Below are 18,766 nucleotides of genomic sequence, written 5' to 3' on the forward strand. Positions count from 1 at the left end.
TGATTTAGACCGCCAGCTTTAATTAACCAAGCATACAACTGTGCAAAACACTGATGAAGATTGTCATCTTGCTTTTTATCCCATCACAGTTCACAGTCCGTAAAAAGATAATTTATCATATGGAACAGAACGCTGCCAAAGTCCGGTTGACAACATCACTCTGGAGATCACAGCTGGCTGATGTATTTGTCCCACATTTGAGTTTTTATGAGTTCATCCTGATATCCCACAGTGTCCATTTCCTTCCAGCTAAGATATCTTCCCAAAAGAACCTGAAAAAAGCAAAAGGATCCCAAATTATCACAGTATCGATGCATTTAAATATCAGAGATCATCTCCTGGCTGGAGGCTGCAGCCCTCAGCTGGTTGTTTCAGTCCACTGACTGGAAACAGCACAAAAGTAACTAAATCCTCCAAACAGTCACACCTTGTTTGCCAACTCCAGTGTATGAAAACAACCATCTGCTGTGAATCAGGATTTGTGTGTGCTGTTGCCAGGCAACCAATGCAGCCTCCCTGAACATAGTAGTCAGAAAACAGCCTAAAATGTCAAAATATTGTTAAATGTCAAACTATACACACAAATAGAAGACACAACTTTCCGTTGTTCTCACATGTTTTTTTTTTGTTCCAGCATTCATTTTCAGCTAATTTGAGGCCAAAGGATCTGAATATTTTTAAGTACAAGAGCTTTCAGGGCAGTGAAGCTGTAGGCACAGCTGTTTGCCTGATTGTTTTATGCCAGAAAAAGATAAATAGTTCCTCTGGGAGGATGTTTAGGTACCGTTCTTCACTTTCATGGCAAAGAAGAACTTTTTATCTGATCACTCTGTGGAACATCCTGGAGTTTATGCAGTTATCCATCACAAAAACGGAGACAGCAAACTCAGTAACAATTAAAAATAAGTTGTTGTTTTTCTCAGGACTCTGGGCCTTGGCTGTATGATGGGCAACCTTCTTGTTTAGGAACCACATCCACCATTTGAAGTGCTATCCTGCCTGCTTTTTTGAAACACCTGATCAAACAGTTCTTAAAATGTCAGAGTGGAAAGCTGTTTTGGTTTAGACTTTTCCGGCAGATGTGGTTCGTTCGTGTTCGTCCCAGCAGGAGATTCTGTGCTGGAGACAAGCTCTCACAGCTGGACACCAGAGCAAGGACATTTAGGGGGAGATATCTCAGTCTCACAGGAGACAAGATACAAAGAGAACAAAAAGGAAATTGCAATGTTTTTTGCACTGTATGTAGCTACTCATCTGCAGTTTTTATTTTTGTTATTTATTTTTTTGTTGATGTCACGTATTTTTGCCACAGTAGCAACAAGTGAGTGCAGACATAAACAGGTCAGCAGAGAAGAGAACACGCTGCAGTAAATGCTTTGATTCAGGAACTAACTACGCAAGGACTCTGCAGCAAATGCTGCAAACATTTCTGCATTCCCACCCTAGAACAACTTGAGTCAGATATCACCCCTCACCTCTGCTGAGCAGCTGGAGGTTGCGCCCCTCCTCCTGCACCTGCAGCTGCAGCACCTGTTGCAGTAGCTCCTGCCGAAGAGTCTCTTGTACTAAACCCATCCTCTCCAGCTTCTCCCCATTTAGGCGCAACAATGCACGGCCTGTAGAGAAAAAACAGAGGTCAGAAACTCTTTTTCGTCTTCAATACTTGTTTTTATTTCCTCATGTGGGTTTACCTGTGATGGCATGCTGGGAGAACGCCTCCACGTAGGTCAGGTAGTTGTGTGGACAGTGTTTCTTCAGCCATTTGCAGACATCCTGTTGCGTCCAAAGCACGACAGGTCGGATCAGGCTGGGCTGGGTCGGGCTTGTGTGGTATATTCCATAGTAGTCACAGGAGCGGTACTGCAGAATAACAAGACCAACAGAAATGTTACAAGAATCTAAAAGTTTAGTTTAGAACAACTTTTACTATTCAACATCACAGTTCATCAGAGGAACTCCCACCAGTGTTGCAGAGTTAAAACTGTTCTTTATGAAGAGGTGCAGTAAAATTCATTCGGACAGTTTACAGTACATGCAGACACCGGCTAATTACATTTCATTTTCCACATCCTCCTTCAGTCACATGAAAACGTGGAGGTACAGCACTGTTTTAGAAGCAGAGGGGAGCTGCTGCAGGAGCTGATGTGACAAAAACAAAAAACGTGTTTTCTTCAAGAGCATTGATATTTAAAAAACAAAAGAGCTCTCTGAAACGCTGTACTGACCCAAATACAGGACGAGATTTTTTTTCATGAAAATCATTTTAAAATTGTGGGGTCGTCATATAATCAGGGTCAAAGCATTCACACATGCTGATATTTGTCTGGGGTCATTACTCGACCGGTGTTCCGACTATCCGTGCTACTCGTCATGATACTTTGGGGAAATGCGCATACGGATGACTGTCACAGGCTGTTTACCTGAGGAGACGTGCTAACTCTGGAAGTTGTTATATTACTGCTTGTTGCATGTTTACCTGAAAGTTAGCTTGTTGATAGCTTATAAAATACCGTTATTATACTGTAAAGAAGAATTTTCTCCCATTGTTTACCGTCATTCATTGAATCATGACAAACATGGTCTTTTTAAGAAATAAAATCACGACTAACACTGTATATTTTTGCTATTATAATACAGTTCTGTATTTTTGCGTAATATCATCTATTTAAAACCAACCATGCTTAATAAGCATGTTACTATACTGTAAACGAGACTGAAGCTGTTGTAACACGCTGCGGTAGGAATATTCAACGAGTAAGCACGGAAAGTCAGAACAGACGAGAGGTCCGGAACAGTGTGGACCGAATGTGGGGCAAGTGAACAAGCTACCAAGGCAGAGTTATGCAAATTTTGAGTTGACGATCAGCAGAGGCGTCAAATATTGCATGCATGGATGCATTGGCAGTGAGGATGACGTTCAATGGGAGGAGCTGGCAGGTGTAGCGATCTGATGGTACACCTGGACCGCAGCAGCATGAGTGAGTACAGTGATGCAGAGTTTGTCTAAATAAAAACCTCATTTTTGAATTCACATGTCAGCAAAGCTCTGATGGTTTTCATTAAAATAGTAATTTTGCTCAGTATTTGTTCAGTATTTTCAATAAAAATAGTTCATTTCAAAAGTGTTTTTTTTTTTGTCTTTTCCCAAAGATTAACTTTGGAAAGGGGGTTCGTCCTTTATTTGGGTCAATACAGTAAAATCTTTGTTGGGTTTTGCCCTCCTTCTGCCATCTTTATTTGTTCTAACCTAATAATAAAATATTAATAATACATTTTAGTTTAGGCTCCTTTCTAAAACAATCATGGTCACCTTTCAGTAAAGGGACTCAAAACATTAAAAACAAGCACAACAGTGAAAAACAAATACAGTTAATGAATAGCAAATGTAAAACAAGAATAAAATACTGAATTACAATGAGTAGGCAATCTTGAACAGGTGGGTTTCGAGTTTAGCTTTGAAATGTTGAAGAGAATGGTATTCCTAAAATTAGCTGATAAGGAATACCACCGAGATGGAGCAGAGGACCGGTCCTAGGTGACCAGACGAGCAGGGGGACTGTTCAGGCTGGTGGAAGCTGAGGATCTGGGCATGCAGGAGGGTGCAGACACAGGACTGTTAGATGTATGATGGGGAAAGGCCATGAAATGGCCTCATATGTGAGAAGTAATATTTTATAATTGATCCTGAAGTTGATCAGTAGTTAACGAAGCTGCTGGATAAAAGAGGTGACTTGATTAGAGGAGGGTGCTTCATCATGACACGAGCAGCAAGAGTTTTAGACCAGCTGAAGTTTATCTACAGGCTTCAGCAGCAGACCAACTATAACAACACTTTGAAAAACATAAACTAATATGAGATCATTTTTGTCACTGTCATTTAAATCTTTTTATCATTGTCTGCAAGAATGAGTTACAAAACATTTAATTTCCCTCAGGGACTGTTGAAATATTTTCAGTTTGAATTTGAAATGAATGACACAAAGACTCTTAATCTGATCTAGGCAGGTAATTGTAAAATGGTCTATAATTATTGAGAACTGTCCAGCTTTCCCTAGTGCTGATTCTGTGCCTGTGAGGACTGGAGACCTTCAGAGTAAAGCGAAGTACTCGGAGCAGAGGTGCTGCTTCTCCAGCAGCAGAGGGAGTCAGGGGCAGTAGAGACCCACATGGCAGCACAAAAGGCTGCAAATGGCAATTTTTAAATCATATGTCCACTCTAAAGTCGAAATGAACAAATTTTGACTTCACTACTTTTTGCACAAACATCATTTATTGCACAGTCCTATTAGGTTATCTATTTATTTTTCATCTGCCAGAATGAATGCCAGACATTTTAATATTGTGTTCATGCAGAAAAGGGGAAAAATCACTTTGCACACTTTTAACACTAGAACTGCCACCATACTCTCACTTTAAGCATCACTAAATCACAGTTCCCACCTATTGCATGATTATATTATATCATTATAACAGTATTAGTTAACTGCAGGATTAAATCTTATTAAAATGTAACTAGAAAAACCACACTTGGTGTAGATTTAGTAAAAAGTAGATGAATGAAAGCGCTCTCACATAGCTTTTACCCTTTTATGTTATTCGGTGCCATGTGGCATCACATCCTTGATGTAATGTGTTCAGATCCATAAACACCAGCTTTTTTTCTCTGCCCTGCTTGGGAAGTGAAATCTCTGCACCAACAGAATATTTAATAAACATCTGCCTCAATGATCAAAAGCTGATTCATTAGTGCCTAACGCTGCTGCACACAGGTGCTCATGCTGTTGTTTAGATGAGGACACAGAAAGAAGTGACAAGATGAGTCTGACATGATAACGAGAGCAGGCCTCTAACTCATTACAGCACACACACACACACACACACACACACACACACACACACACACACACACACACACACACACACACACACACACACAACAAGCATGGGTTTATGTGGGAGCACATCAAACACACAGCAAACCAGCAAACAGGCAGCAGCTGCACCTTCTGCAACAGAAATGGCTGCAGAAAGAGGAATCAAGCCCAGTGTGACTTTCATGGTTTTAATTGATGTTAATCTTGAAGATGTTCCGAACGGAAAACCGTGGAGCAGTGATCAAATGGCGCCTTTGATGAGCAAATCAGGTTTAAAAATTTAGCAAGTTCAGCTTCTCTCCAACTTGTAATGCTTCCTGCTGCTGCAGCAGATAAAAGTCGGGTTTCTGTTTCAGAGAGCAACCATTCTCCTTTTATACTTTAAACGAATAAGAGTATTGATTACTCCGGGTCCTTACAATTACTTTTCATTATCGCCCACCACTGAAAGGTCAGACTCTTCGTCTGTTTGCAAAAAAAACTCATGAACCACAGTTTGGATTTAATGAAACTTTCAGGAAAAGAATCACTGAATGGACATAGAGGTGATTAACTTTTAATCTCAACCTGCTTCAAGATATCTGTTACAGCTAGCCAAAGTTAATGTAACAATTTTGAAAAGTAAGCTTTTATTTCTGCTTATAATGGTTTTGAAACTTCACCAAATCCTGATTAATATTGATCAGTACTTATTTTGGTTTACCTCTTATTTAGTATCCTTAACTTTCGTACTGTCACTTTAAGAACGCCCTCTACGATGACGCCAGCTCTGTACTGTTCTCAGTTGGCACAAGACTGCCTATGAAAAGAGGACTACTGAATAGTGTGTGTGTGTGTGTGTGTGTGTGTGTGTGTGTGTGTGTGTGTGTGTGTGTGTGTGTGTGTGTGTGTGTGTGTGTGTGTGTGTGTGTGTGTGTAAAAGCTGCATTTTAAAGACTATTTTTGTTCATTTCATTTTCACAGAATCTGGTAATAAAATCAACCAACAAACTCTATGGTCCGAGTCCTTTCATCAACCAGAACGCAGATGATCGATAGGCTAACCAGCGTAACCAGAATGTCAGCGGAGGACAAGCTCTTCTGGTTACGATCATAATAATGGCTGCAAGTGTGTTAGTTTTACACATCCCGCTTTATAATTTCATTCTGAAATTCGCTCACAACACATTTTCTGAATGCTAACAGACTGTACAAGCAATGTGCATAAAGTTCTTTCAAATATTTACCCAAAGCATCTTTCACCTGAAGATGATCTAAGTGATGCACTCTGGCTCTGAAGCACAGGGCGATATTCTTCCAAAAAATGCAAGGCCTCAGATTTGTGGATTAGTGTTGCTCAGAGTCTACAGGAATGACAGCGAACAGCGGTTATGTGGAAGAGAGCAAAATGGCGTGGAGAATAAAATGACTTTTAAAGAAAAGGCAGCATTAAATATACTGATCCCAAATGCTGATCCCAAGTCTCAGATAAAGTTTACGTTTCTTGAGACAAAAGTGAACCAAGCAGAACATTATGTGTACTGAATATAGGAAAAGAGTGAATAAACAAAGCGCTGCGTCTGATTCTGTTATCAGCCCAGCCCAGTTCTGTTTGCAGCTTTAGCCTCAGCTCCTTTCACAGGCTGGAAACAAAGCCGTGGGCTCTGACTTGTAACCAAGGGCTTTAAATGAGGCCAGTTCACAGCAGAAATGGACTGTTCACAACACTGGCTCTGTGAGCAGACAGAGCTGCATCAGATAATAAGACGCTTTCATTTAGAATGGAACAAAGTGGCTGCTGGACATTAATGTGTCTGCGCTTCACATGAGAAAATGAGAAAGAGTGTTTTGTTCACTATCCAGTAACAACAGTGATTGACTGGATACGATCACACACACACACACACACACACACACACACACACACACACACACACACACACACACACACACACACACACACACACACACACACACACACACACACACACACACACACACACACACACACAGCCTATACTATTTAAAGCTGAGTTGAAAGGCTGTGAAAGCCACCGTCCCGCTGGGGAGAGAGCAGCTTCCATTCTTTGTTAACAAAGTGTCCATTTGCAACAAAAGATGATGACCGGACACATTTTCTAGACCTAATTTGCTTTTCTAGCAGACTTTCTGTAGACATCTCAGAATAAAAATGGCTGATAATGTGCAGCAAGGACAGTGACAACACATTTTTAATCAGTTCCTCTAATCAGATTGAATTTGTGACTGACGGATGTTCTCTGGTGCTAACTGAGAAAAACACAAAAATAAGCAAAAATAAACTACATTACGTAGTAAATCAAAATAGAAAATTCAGTGAGACCAGTTTGATAGCAATAACAAATAGTAAAATAATAATAAAAAAGAATGTTAATATCTGAAAGTCAGTTAAACTTGATTACATTCTCAAAACCTATAACATCTTTTGAGATGGACTCGTCTTTTTATGCCTTTAAACTCTAGAGTTGTTATCACCCACATGATCTGCAAATAAAAATTGACTAATAATAATAATTAATAATAATAATAATAATAATAATAATAATAATAATAATTATTATTATTATTAATACCTGTATTATTATTATTATTATTTTATGATTGTTAATAATAATAATAATAATAATAATAATAAACATCGTCATCATCATCATCATCACCATCATCATCATCATCATCATCATCATCTCAGAACGTGAGCATCATAGCTATCCTTTGACTCGTAAAGCATTGATTTACACTAGATTTGTGTGTGTGTGTGTGTGTGTGTGTGTGTGTGTGTGTGTGTGTGTGTTGACAGTAAGCACACACTGCTGTCTTGTCTAATCCTGAGTTCTGATTGATTGTACTTTACTGCTTAAGTTTCTCTTGTACAACACTGACTTCATGCATCTGTCCTCTGGTGTTACCATGGTGCTTGTTCTACAGTTTTACCAACACGGCATGTGTCCTGACAAAGAAACATGTCAGTCAGGCCATGCAGCTGGTGGGATTTACAAGGAAATGCTAAACAGCTGCAGTGTAACTGATATAATGAGGTACATGTCTGAAGCCAACTACAAGGGCTTGAATTTGCAACTGAAAGGCTCAGATTGTTCAAATCTGACAACTTATTGTAGGAATAATGGGGGAAATGACCAACATCTGAAGTATGGTCAGTTGTTGCAGGAAGGCAATAATTTACACAGCAGTGAGAGCCGAGACAGCTGCTGTGGTGAGACTGGAGTCACACAAGACACGGATCTCTGATCACAAACTGTGGGATGTGCTGGAGCATTTTTCAAAACTGATGGAAAAAACATAGAACCAGTTTTCGGAGCTTTTACAGGCTACTTGTGAGGCGGTGGAACATGTTGGAGTCACAAATGGAGCTAAAAGCTCCCGTCTCTAAACAGGAATTTCAGATAATCACATCAGTTAGTCAGGAAGAGAAAATAAATGCATCAAGTGACAAAAAACAGAATTAATCATCAGCTATTATTACATTTCTCCTATTTGGAAACTGGAATGGATCTAAGACCCAGAAATGTTTGTTGCTTGCTTCTTTTTGGTTCATGCACCAAAAACAAGCAACTAATTCTAATTTTTGCATTTCAAAGTGGAAATACTTAATTTGAATATCGTCTGACTCTGATCACAAGCTAACCGCATTTACTTTTATTTGACCCATGGCAGTTTGTCAAGGTCTGCGTCCCTCCTCATGTGCTCTCCGGCCCTAGGTTCCCCTCATGTGTCTCCTTGTGTTCCTCATGTGTCTCCTTGTGTTCCCCAGCCCACTCCAGGTTTTCCCCTTAACTCATTCACTGCCAGCCATTTCCTGATCACTAATGGCCTTCGCTGCCAGCGTTTATCACCGTCTTTACTGTTTTTTTAAGAGTCACAGAGCGTTGCGCGCTAGGATGATGTCGACGCCAAAACAAAGAAGAGACTCACCTCTTACATCAGGAAGAATCCGCATGTTTCGAGCGTTATCCGTTCTTTCATAATCTGTTGTCGAATTGTGATCGGCAGACGCTTCTCCGGTTCGCGCCTCACCTTTTTTACAGGAACGGCCCAAAACGAGCTCCTAACACATGGATGTTCTGCTTCCTGATCACGTGACGTGTGACATATGCGGATGAAGATCGGCTTCAGGGCTGAGATGTTTGTTCTCTCAGCACGGGGGGCTCGTTCTGATGCTCAAACAGTAAAAAAAAATGCAAATGACGAATTTTGCCATCAATGGCAGTAAAGGAACCCGTTGAGATAAAAGTGCGCAACCATTTGAGAAAAAAAGAGTGTGCATGTGCAAGGAGAAAACTGACCCAGGGGCGAGCACGTACGACGGACTTAGGCAAAGGCTTCGCCAGAATGATTGACAGTTATGCGGACCAATGGTTGACGTGATCCACCCGGAAGTAAAAGATCGATTGCTATACCTTTAAGTGTTCCCCTTAGCTTCCTGTGCCCCTTGTCTCCAGCTCCCACCAGGTTTCCCAGGTTCACTCATTCTTGAGTTTTTCTTTGTGTTTATATTTATCTAGCTAGTTTTTCCCCTGTAGTTTTCATAGGTTCAGGTTTTCTTCTAGGTTCCTTCCTTGGTCCTTCCCCACTGGTTTATTAGTTCTCCCTTTCTCCTTGGATCATTAGTTATTTGTCTTGTTCTTCTAGTCTTTAGGTTTGGTTATTATTCATAGGTTATGTTTTATTTCCCCTCCTCAGCTTTGATTCCTCTCCCTGATTAGTAAATAGATTTCACCAGGTTTCCCTCTCCCCACACACCTGCAGCTCATCTCCCAATCATCCTGCCCCTGTGTGTAAAACCCTGTCTGCTTCTCAATGTGTTGTTGGTCCATTGTCCTTGTCAGCGTTGTTTGTTGTCGTCCCCCACCCCCACCACGAGCTCTAGGTTTCTGGCTTCATGCCCTCATAGGTTTCTAGGATTTTTGGCTACGTCATTCTTAATAAAGAACGTTTTCCTTTGCATCCTCTCCTGCCTCGTGTCGTTCTGGGTATCTGCACATTGGGTCCAACTCCTCCAACCCACAACGTGACACAGTGGTCTAAAGCTGTTCATTTTTTCCCTCAATTTAATTAAACTATTACAGATGTTATGATTGCAACTCTTTTCTAGCTTCATTCACTTTCTCCTCACTTCTATGGAGAGGAGAGAAACAGTGTTTCGATCCACTGAACTGACTGTAAAAGACTGCTTGATTGGACGTGTGGTTATTTAGTGGGCTGTTTTGTAAGGTGTTTTCATTGTAAGGTGTTTCCATTCCTCCTCTGGTGTTGTTCAGCCTCAGTGGTACCCCTCCTCCATCCCCCAAACATGGAGTTTCTCTACAGACCACAAAGAGACTGATATGTGCTCATAGATCTCTCAAAAACTTGTTCTCATACATTCATCTTCTGCCTCTGACTCCATAACTACCTCTACTCACATGCCAGATCCAAGTGAGTTTTAGTTCCCCTTCTACTCCACCCAGCCTGATTTTGCTTAAAGAAGCAGAAATGTATCTCCCCTTTCTGAAAGAGAAGATAAAATAATCCCACCATGAAGCAGTGTGCTGTTTGAACTGTTGAAGTCACACTCAATACCTGAAAGGCCTCTGAGCCTGGCTGCTGCAGGAGCTTCACTGTTCTTCCTCCTGCTGTCTTCTGTCCACGTCCTTCGTGCCAAGTTAGGTTCCCACCTGTCCGTCGACTCAGCTGGTGCTTGATGTCCTCAGGCAGAGCCCTGTACTCCACAGCTGGTCTGCAGAAACTGAAACTGGATGCAGCTGGGGAGACAAACAAAAAGCTGCATAGGACATGTCCTCCAAAAGCGTCCTAGACTCAAAAGGCTGGACACAAGCACTCTGACACCCAAGGCCGATGTCATTATGAACAAAGCGGCTCTGACCCATTCCAATAACACAGAGCAGACCCTGCAGCTCAGGTAGGACCGTTAGCTGGTGAGAAGCAGATGTCAGAGTGGTGAGACAAGCCAGTTTCTCACGGTCATGAGCGAGCCTGCAGGCAGACATCCAAGCCCTCTGAACAGCAGGTGGTTTCTCAACAGAAAGTAATTAAAGGAGTGAGGAACTACAGTAAACACACTGTTACTGGCACTGACTTTGGCAGAAATCCACTGGCCATTACACATTCATGAGCCAGATTGGAAGGATTTCTTTTAAACAGATGTTTTATGTGTGCAGCTGTGTTTGTGTGCTAATGGGTTTTTTCAATATCTCAAGTTGATGAGGGAAATCTGAAAGAAGGGGAGCAGGAGAGACATTGTCAGGGGGGAAGTAGTTACTGAGCAGATGAAAGAGTGTTTTTAGCCTTGTATCTCTCCTCCATGTCATTCGATAGCTCCCGCTGAGAAGCTGAGCCAGACGGAGACCAGCCATCATTAAGGCATCTGAGCATCATCAGGTTATCATGAATAAAACTATGTGTGTCCTTTTTGTTTCTTTGAAGTTTTGCAGGAGAACACAGTGCTACATGGTGCTTCCACGCTGCTGTAAAAACTAATAATCCCCTTTCACCAGTTTAAACACCTAATTAAAGCCACTTGTCAGAGTCTTGTTTGCTTTTGATTTGATCTTGTTGAGAAAAAAAAAATACAACTTTCATTATCTAAACTGCCCGTAAAGAAAACAAAGACCTTTTTTATATGATGCAAAAACAAATTGAACTATTTTAAGGTGCAGACCTAGGGCTGAATGCCTAATTTGGTTAAATTTGTGCAGCAAATTAAAGTTCTGATTGGTTCACTTTGAAATGAAATGCTGTGGCACTCATAAAAGTCTGTAAATACAGTGAAAATCTATCTTCCAAGATAAATGAATTCACAGCAAAACAGAAACAGTAAAACCAAACCAATCAGAAGTAATTAAAAAAGTTGAGCTTTAAAACTCAGAGGGAGAGCATCTGAACTTAGAGACCTTTATTTGTCAGATGTGTGATGAGTAGGTCCTGATCATGTGACATCAGGAACCGGCTGGGGCCACACGGGTGTACTGCTGGCTCTCTTATGTGTGTGTTACAGCCATGATGTGCCGCTGGTAAGGGAGTGGGGACCAACGGGGCATTTCTACTACTCAACGAGGCTCGAACTGGCTCTGCTGTGAGTGGTTTTCCCATTACCACTGAGAAATGGCTGTAGCAGGTGGGCTCACCCTAGCAGGGCAGCAGCCCTACACAAAGTGTGTGGAGATGTGTACCTGACACTAAAGTAGTGTTGTGAGGTGGTCTGAATGTGACACAAAAACAACACATGGAGGACTTATTAGTGATGTTGGACATTCTGCTCAGTCTGTAGTTTTTTGTTTGCCTGGCTAGCCATCCTGAGGGTGTATAGTCGGGCCACGACCCATAGACAGAGCAAAGTTGAGAGGCAAAATCTACAGTTGTCTTTCAAACTGTCTCCACACGCTATTGAACCAACAACATAACACATTCTATTACTTTGTTCTTTTTATACACAACTTATTAAAAACATAGTTTTTTTTTAGCTTACATGTTTCGGCTAGCGATTTTAGCCATCATCAGTGTTCCCCGGTGTTGGTGGCGTCACTTCCGTTTATCCGCTGGCAGCAGAAGACGATGTCGCCCTCTTCTGCCCGTGACCTCCTTGCTGATGACACTGTCCCACGCGTGATCCAACGTGAATTCTCCATCGTCTCTGTTCATGGTTTTGTGTCCACGTCTCCTTTGTCTATTGCTTCTTTGATCCATCTTTGTACTTCAGTTGCTCTGTGTTTATGATCCTTGTTCTGTCCCAGTCCATTACATGGTTCTCCTGTGTGCAGCGGTCTGTTATGCCTGATTTCTTTATTGTACTGTGATTGTACTTTCTGTTTCTTGCTTTGCTGCTCTTGTGTGTCATCAATAGAGGGCAACATCGTCCTCTGCTGCCCACGGATAAAAGGAAGTGACGCCACCAACACCGGCAGTCCCTTCAACCACCACCAGAGGGTTAAGTGTCTTGCCCAAGGACACAACAGCAGCATTCTCTTGCAGGAGCCGGGACCAAACCTAAAATCTTCCGATTACTGGACAACCTGCTCTACCTCCTCACTACTGTCTACCATACACAATAGAAAAACAATAAGAAGCAAATACATCCTTTTTCAAGTAAACAACTTTTCTGCTTATATCTGCTCATGTCTCAAAGAAAAGCTTAAATCTAATTTGTCCAATGGTTGACTCCAGATCTGTTTAAAATGAGCAATGTTCCTGAGTCAACACCATCTTTGTAGTTTATTCTCCATTGCAGCTCTGATGCTTAGCCTGCCCAACATCTCTCTGAAAACATAGAGCACTGTTGTAACTGCTGTTGCTGTTTATTTCTTCATTTATTTATTTTCCCATTTGTAAGACACTGGGTTGGTTGTGTTTCCTGTAATTTTATTTTGAAAAGCTACATGAGCTGCTCTGCCAGCCACACCCTTAATTGATGAACACAAGCCAGGTGTGAGGAACAGACAGAACCTGGATGAAGTGCTGGCAAGCAGCTAGCTAAGAACGGACTGAGATCCAATTCTTTGCCAAAGGAATAACTAATGAAAGGACTAAAAGGAAGACAGATGGATTCCCTTTGTGTTTTAAGCAAAACAGCCAACGAGGTATTTATTTGTCTTTATTTTGTTGCACATTATTGTACATGTTTTAATTGTAATATCCTGTATATTTAGTTTCACGGTTTAAGGGAGGTCTAAGGTAAAGAGCACAGAAGAGGTCCACAACAAAAGGACGTCCAATAAACCCGTAAAATAAATCACTTGCGTCTGTGTTGCTTGGAGGGAATCACAACCGTGATTGGCCCAACATAAATAGTTTGGGGTAATGGTAGACCTGCTGAAGTTATAATGGAGCATGGCTAGACGGACCTGCAAAATAAAATCTTTGCTACTGCTATGGTTGGTCTAGATTTCAAGGTGAGCTTTTTGTCAGGCCCCTTAGAGAAGATTTAATAAGTATGTCTTGAGCACAAATCTTATAGGAGACACAGATAAGGACTTCTATTCATTGAGATTCAGCCTATCATAGAAGGCTTTGTAGAATACAAAAATAAAAACGGAAACTGACCGTCTGAGCGGCAAAGACCGGCTGCTTGTAGAAGGTTGCAGACAAACAAGGAAGGACTGGATCTATTTGGCATTTGTTTATAGTCTGGATAGTACCCGTGTGTCCTGGAACCTGAGTGGGGATTGCTTGTTTTTCTCTTTCAACAAGGCTGTTGCTAGAAGCTGAAGCTAACAGCTCAGGCTGGGGCTAACAGAGGCTTGGCTTACCGTGGCTCTGCGGTAGCTTTACTGCACCCAGTATTTAAATATTGCTGATGTTGACGTGGATTGGAACATGTAGACACAACAGAAGTGGCTATCATGTGAGGTGTTATCACAACCTTGCTCTGAACAGAAGTTCTCTCATGTTTTTTTACGTCTAATTTTCACAGAAAGCAGGTCACACATGGCTTAGACTTTTTGGTATGCTACATTTGACCACCCAAGCTGTTTTCTTCAAAAACAACAAGGAGAATGTTTGCAATCTTCTGCTCTTTTAAACCAACATGCATATTTTTGTCCTGTACCATGCATGGTGAGAACATGCAATGCTTTGCTTCAAGGCAACAGTGCTACCAACTCAGCTACCATGCAGTGCAGCTTGTGGTGAAAAAGATACAGTAATGAATATTTTCTAGTGAGATGAAATGTCCTTCAGAATGCACAGATTACAATGAAGGGTAACCCAGGGAAATATGAGGTTCCTAAAGTCGAGCCTTGTGGCACACCTTATTCAGGAAAAGCCACAGAAATTGTCTATCCTGATGAGCCTGATACCTCAGCAGGTCTAGCATCAGCAAAACAGAATATTCTCAGGTTTCAGTCCAAATAAACCAGATCCCATCTGCTTCTGTTGTGGCTGTTTCAGCACCTTGTCGCTGTCCACCAGCTGACCACTCTGTCCTGTTTGTTCCTTCAGGCGCTTGTGAGTTTAGAAAGCGCCTCCACCGCATTATTTCCCATGCATTGAATGTAACCTAGTTTTTGTTACCGCTGATGGAAAGCTCTGACCTCATACTGAGAGCAGTCTTGACTGTCAGTGGCTGCACAGCGGGCGCTTTGTTGTCAGCTGTGAGCATTTACCGAGGAACTGGTTCAGCAAGAACTCACACAACTTCCGCTTAAACGCAACCCGTCCTGAAAAATCTACGACTTCATGACAATAAAATAAATGAGAAGCTTCTTACCGTCCACAGCCATGGTGTTTCGGAGCAGGAACGGATCTAAAAGAAGCCTCACATCGTCTCTGTTGAGAGTCACTCCGGCTGGGGGGGTCCTGTCCCCACCTCTCCTCCTCTTCTTCCTCCTCTTCCTCTCCTCTCCACAAAAGTTTCAGTGCGGTCTGTGCGGAGCAGTGACGCCCAACATCCTTCACTAAAAGCACCCTTTACCAGCTCACGTCCCCTAACGCTGGTGAGCTGGGGCTAAACTTGAGAACACGCAGGACTGGTCCCAGATCAGCGCTGGGTTCAGCCGCTCAGGCGGGCACGAGCCTTCTGCGCGTGCGCATTTGTTTTCCTTTCCTTTTTTTTTCTCGTGAGAATCAGACGCGCAGCTTTTTTTTCAAGAGCACGCAGAGAGCTCAAAGTGCAGCCCCGGGCTTGTAATTAGTGCAGAAGCTGGAGAATGAAAAACAGGCGGATGAAAAAGCTTCTCATCATTGAGCACTCACCACAAGGAATTCCCCCTTAAAGAAAGTGTGTGTGTGTGTGTGTGTGTCTGTGTGTGTGTGTGTGCCCTCAGAGTTGCTCCTACAGCATAAAAACAATGAACTGCTTTCATCATAAACATCAGGTGAAACTAGAAAATGATTCAAAACTTCATTTATGCCAGCAATTCAAGTTAAAAGAGGAAACTAACGTGTGAGGTAGGCTCATTACATGCAAATCCGTGTATTTCAAGCCTTTATTTGTTATAACTGTAATAATTATACAGATTATGAAAACCCAACATTTAAAGTCACAGACAATTAGAATATTGTGAAAATATTCAATACGCTAGACTCAAAGTGTCACACTCTAATCAGCAAAGCTTGATTGCTGAAATAAATAGACTTTTGCACCATATGTTCATGTTTCCAGGTAACTTTGAATAGTTCACAAGTCATTTAAGTCAGTTAAACTCATTTTCCCATGGATCATGTGGAACTCAAAGTAGTAAAAGACAATTAAAGCAACATGGATTCAAGCAGCTCTCCCAATAGAAATAGTGAAGTACTGTTTGGCACCGATTTACTGAAATTCACAATCCAACAAAAGTTTAAATAAATAGTTTAAGGCTGCATCTATCACCACCAGACATAATAAATCCCATGTTTATCATCACAATTTAGTAAGAGGCAGCCATATTGTATTATGAGTTTGGGATTTGGCAGGGATCGTTCTGAGACAGAATTCCTACCCCAGGAGCCTCTGTTTGAGTTCTCTGACTTTGGAAATTGTTTATTTTGAGAACAAGCATAAACAAAACAAAAAAAAAAAAAAAAAAAAAAATATATATATATATATATATATATATATAATAAATTAATAATAATAATAATAATAATAATAATAATAATAAACAAAAAACGTTTTTTATATTTTATGTATTTTTGTTTTGTTCAATTTTATTTAAACCCACTGCATCTAAAACAGCTGAAAATGTATTTTCTTTGAGTAGAGTGTGGTGGTTGTCATTAAAATCGTCAGTTTGTTTTTGTGATCTATATTAGCAGTAGGATGGAAGCTGTGTTCGAACATGTATGTGAATGGATGGATAACTGTTTTGTTGCAGTTATTTAGAGTTTTCTGACTCAAAAGGCTTAAAATGGGTTTGTAAGTGCTTAAATGGTCTAAATGAGTGAATATGAAGATGAAAATCACAGGAAACACAAGAATGCATGGGGAGAACATGAAACTCCATGCAGAAAGGCCACAGCAGAGTCGAGTTTCGAACCTGCAACCTTCGTGCTGCGAGGCAACAGTGCTAACCACTGCGCAACCATGCATCTTCTGTCATGATTCAGTGTTGGTAGGACCCAAAATGCAGTACCCAGGATGACACGAGGCAGAGATGATGAATAAGAAAAATCCTTTATTTTAAGAAGAACAAAAAATAAGTCCAAAGGCTGGAAGCCAAAATCCAAAAGTCCAGATAGCGATCAGGAGATCCAAAAAGCACTCGAGACACCAGAAGACCAAGAACACTAGTATACCAAGGCCGAGACTGACAGAATTACAAACAATGGTCCGACACAAGACAGAGACAAGACGGGGCTTATATACACAGGGAAAATGGCAGCAGGTGTGTGGAGTGAGAGCTGGAGGGAAGACAGGTGAATCTAATAATCTAACTGGGAAAACAGAAACAGAGGAGGGCAAATACCTAAACACAAAACTAAACAACATTATCTTAAGACAGAGGGAAGGGCTCACACAAACTAGCTGGAGGAGGACATAACATACACACACATACACTAAGTTGGGGAGGACACGCGCGCACGCACGCACGCACGCACACACACACACACTAAGTTGGGGAGGACGCGCACACACAAACACACACACATGCACTCACACACACATACACTGAACTGGGGACAAAGAGGCTGGAGCTGACCTGGGAGGAATGATTAAAAGGGTACAACATTAAGACACATAATTGAGATGCAGACAAAAGACACATGAGGGTGCTAAGAGACACAGAAGGGAATCTAGAGAGGATGGAGAAACATCAGGAGACACATGAAGGAAGACACAGATGCAGACCATGACATCTTCACAGACATCACATGTGAAATCCATGGCACATAACAAGCAGAATTAGAAAATAGCGTCTTTAGCCCCGTTGACTTGCATTCATTTTTTTGTTTTTCTGGGGACCCGTGGTCCGGAAGTAGATGGGCGTGACTCAGACTTCCTATGGAGCGCTGTCTACCACCTATGATAGACTGTCACTATGGTAAAGCTATGGAATCTTGCGTTACCATAGTTACAGCTCAGGTGCATCATTTAAAATGCTTTATTATTAAGGCTAGAACCTCTCAGACTTCAGTATAAGTTCCATCTCGAGTGAGTAGGACCTTTTCTCTGCGGTCTCTGTGTTTGCTGACTTTAGTCTTCCAGAGAGCAGCTCTAGCAGGTAATAAAACTACCCACAAACAACCCAGCCCAACATCTGACATGTTTAGACTTTCAGATTTATCTGAAGTTTCCTGTGCTTTTCAGGGAGACTTTAACATCCCTCAAGGTAAACTGGTTTTATCATTTATACAAAATACACCTGCTGGAAAAAACTAAACAAACAACAACCCCTTATTAAGCAGGTCAGATTACAGATAAACTGTCAAGATAAAACTCATTTGAATCTGAAATATGAGTTATAAACGTACATTTCTATGAGCCATAAGGTTTTCCACACTTTTAACAACAATCATCTTCACAGTGTCACGTGCTGCCCCCTAGTGGAAGCCATCATGAGGGTTATTTTGTAGGTCAAGCAGCTTTAGCTACTTAGTATTAAAAACTTTGCAATAACTGCACGATGTTCTTTTACAGAATGACAATAGATTGGGTTACAAAGAATTAAAATGCATCTTGAAATTACCAGAATCAGCTTTAAAATGCAGCAACTGAAATATCTGCTAAGTTCTGAACGAAATCTGTCTTTTTTATAGTTTGTACAATTTTCCTTAGCGTTCAAAAATAAAACGCAATGCCAGATAAAATGTAGTAAATTGCAGTATTTGCAAATACACCAGTTATTTGTTTGTACAATTTATCTAAATTTGAAGAAGCAATATATTTGAATCATGTACAAATTAAATTAAAAAAAGAACAGATGGTGAAAAGACGTCTT

General features: G+C 41.2%; 2 protein-coding genes across 3 annotated transcripts in view; one reads left to right on the plus strand and one right to left on the minus strand.

The window, feature by feature from the left end:
- Window positions 1–15,575, minus strand: samd10a (sterile alpha motif domain containing 10a). Its single transcript, XM_015968475.3, has 5 exons — window positions 15,115–15,575; window positions 10,473–10,654; window positions 1,692–1,860; window positions 1,476–1,616; window positions 1–272 (listed from the first exon to the last, which is right to left on the minus strand). Exons 1-5 carry the CDS (start codon window positions 15,125–15,127, stop codon window positions 250–252), a joined length of 528 nt encoding a protein of 175 aa, XP_015823961.1. The 5' UTR covers window positions 15,128–15,575; the 3' UTR covers window positions 1–249.
- The window catches only part of emilin3a (elastin microfibril interfacer 3a), a 17,978-nt gene continuing 11,607 nt past the window's right edge, over window positions 12,396–18,766 (plus strand). For both annotated transcript variants that reach the window (XM_015968474.3, XM_054746123.2), the window contains exon 1: window positions 12,396–13,486. The gene's annotated coding sequence lies outside the window, so the exon portion shown is untranslated. The remainder of the gene's footprint in view (window positions 13,487–18,766) is intronic.

This window comes from Nothobranchius furzeri, chromosome 15 (genome assembly GCF_043380555.1).
Source record: "Nothobranchius furzeri strain GRZ-AD chromosome 15, NfurGRZ-RIMD1, whole genome shotgun sequence".
NCBI lineage: Eukaryota > Metazoa > Chordata > Actinopteri > Cyprinodontiformes > Nothobranchiidae > Nothobranchius > Nothobranchius furzeri.

Excerpts from the sequence above, each read along its gene's own strand:
- samd10a (XM_015968475.3), bottom strand. Across the intron at positions 1,861-10,472 it reads CAGGCTCAGAGGCCTTTCAG|TACCGCTCCTGTGACTACTA; the intron begins GTATTGAGTGTG and ends GTTATTCTGCAG. Across the intron at positions 273-1,475 it reads CCTCCAGCTGCTCAGCAGAG|GTTCTTTTGGGAAGATATCT; the intron begins GTGAGGGGTGAT and ends TGCTTTTTTCAG.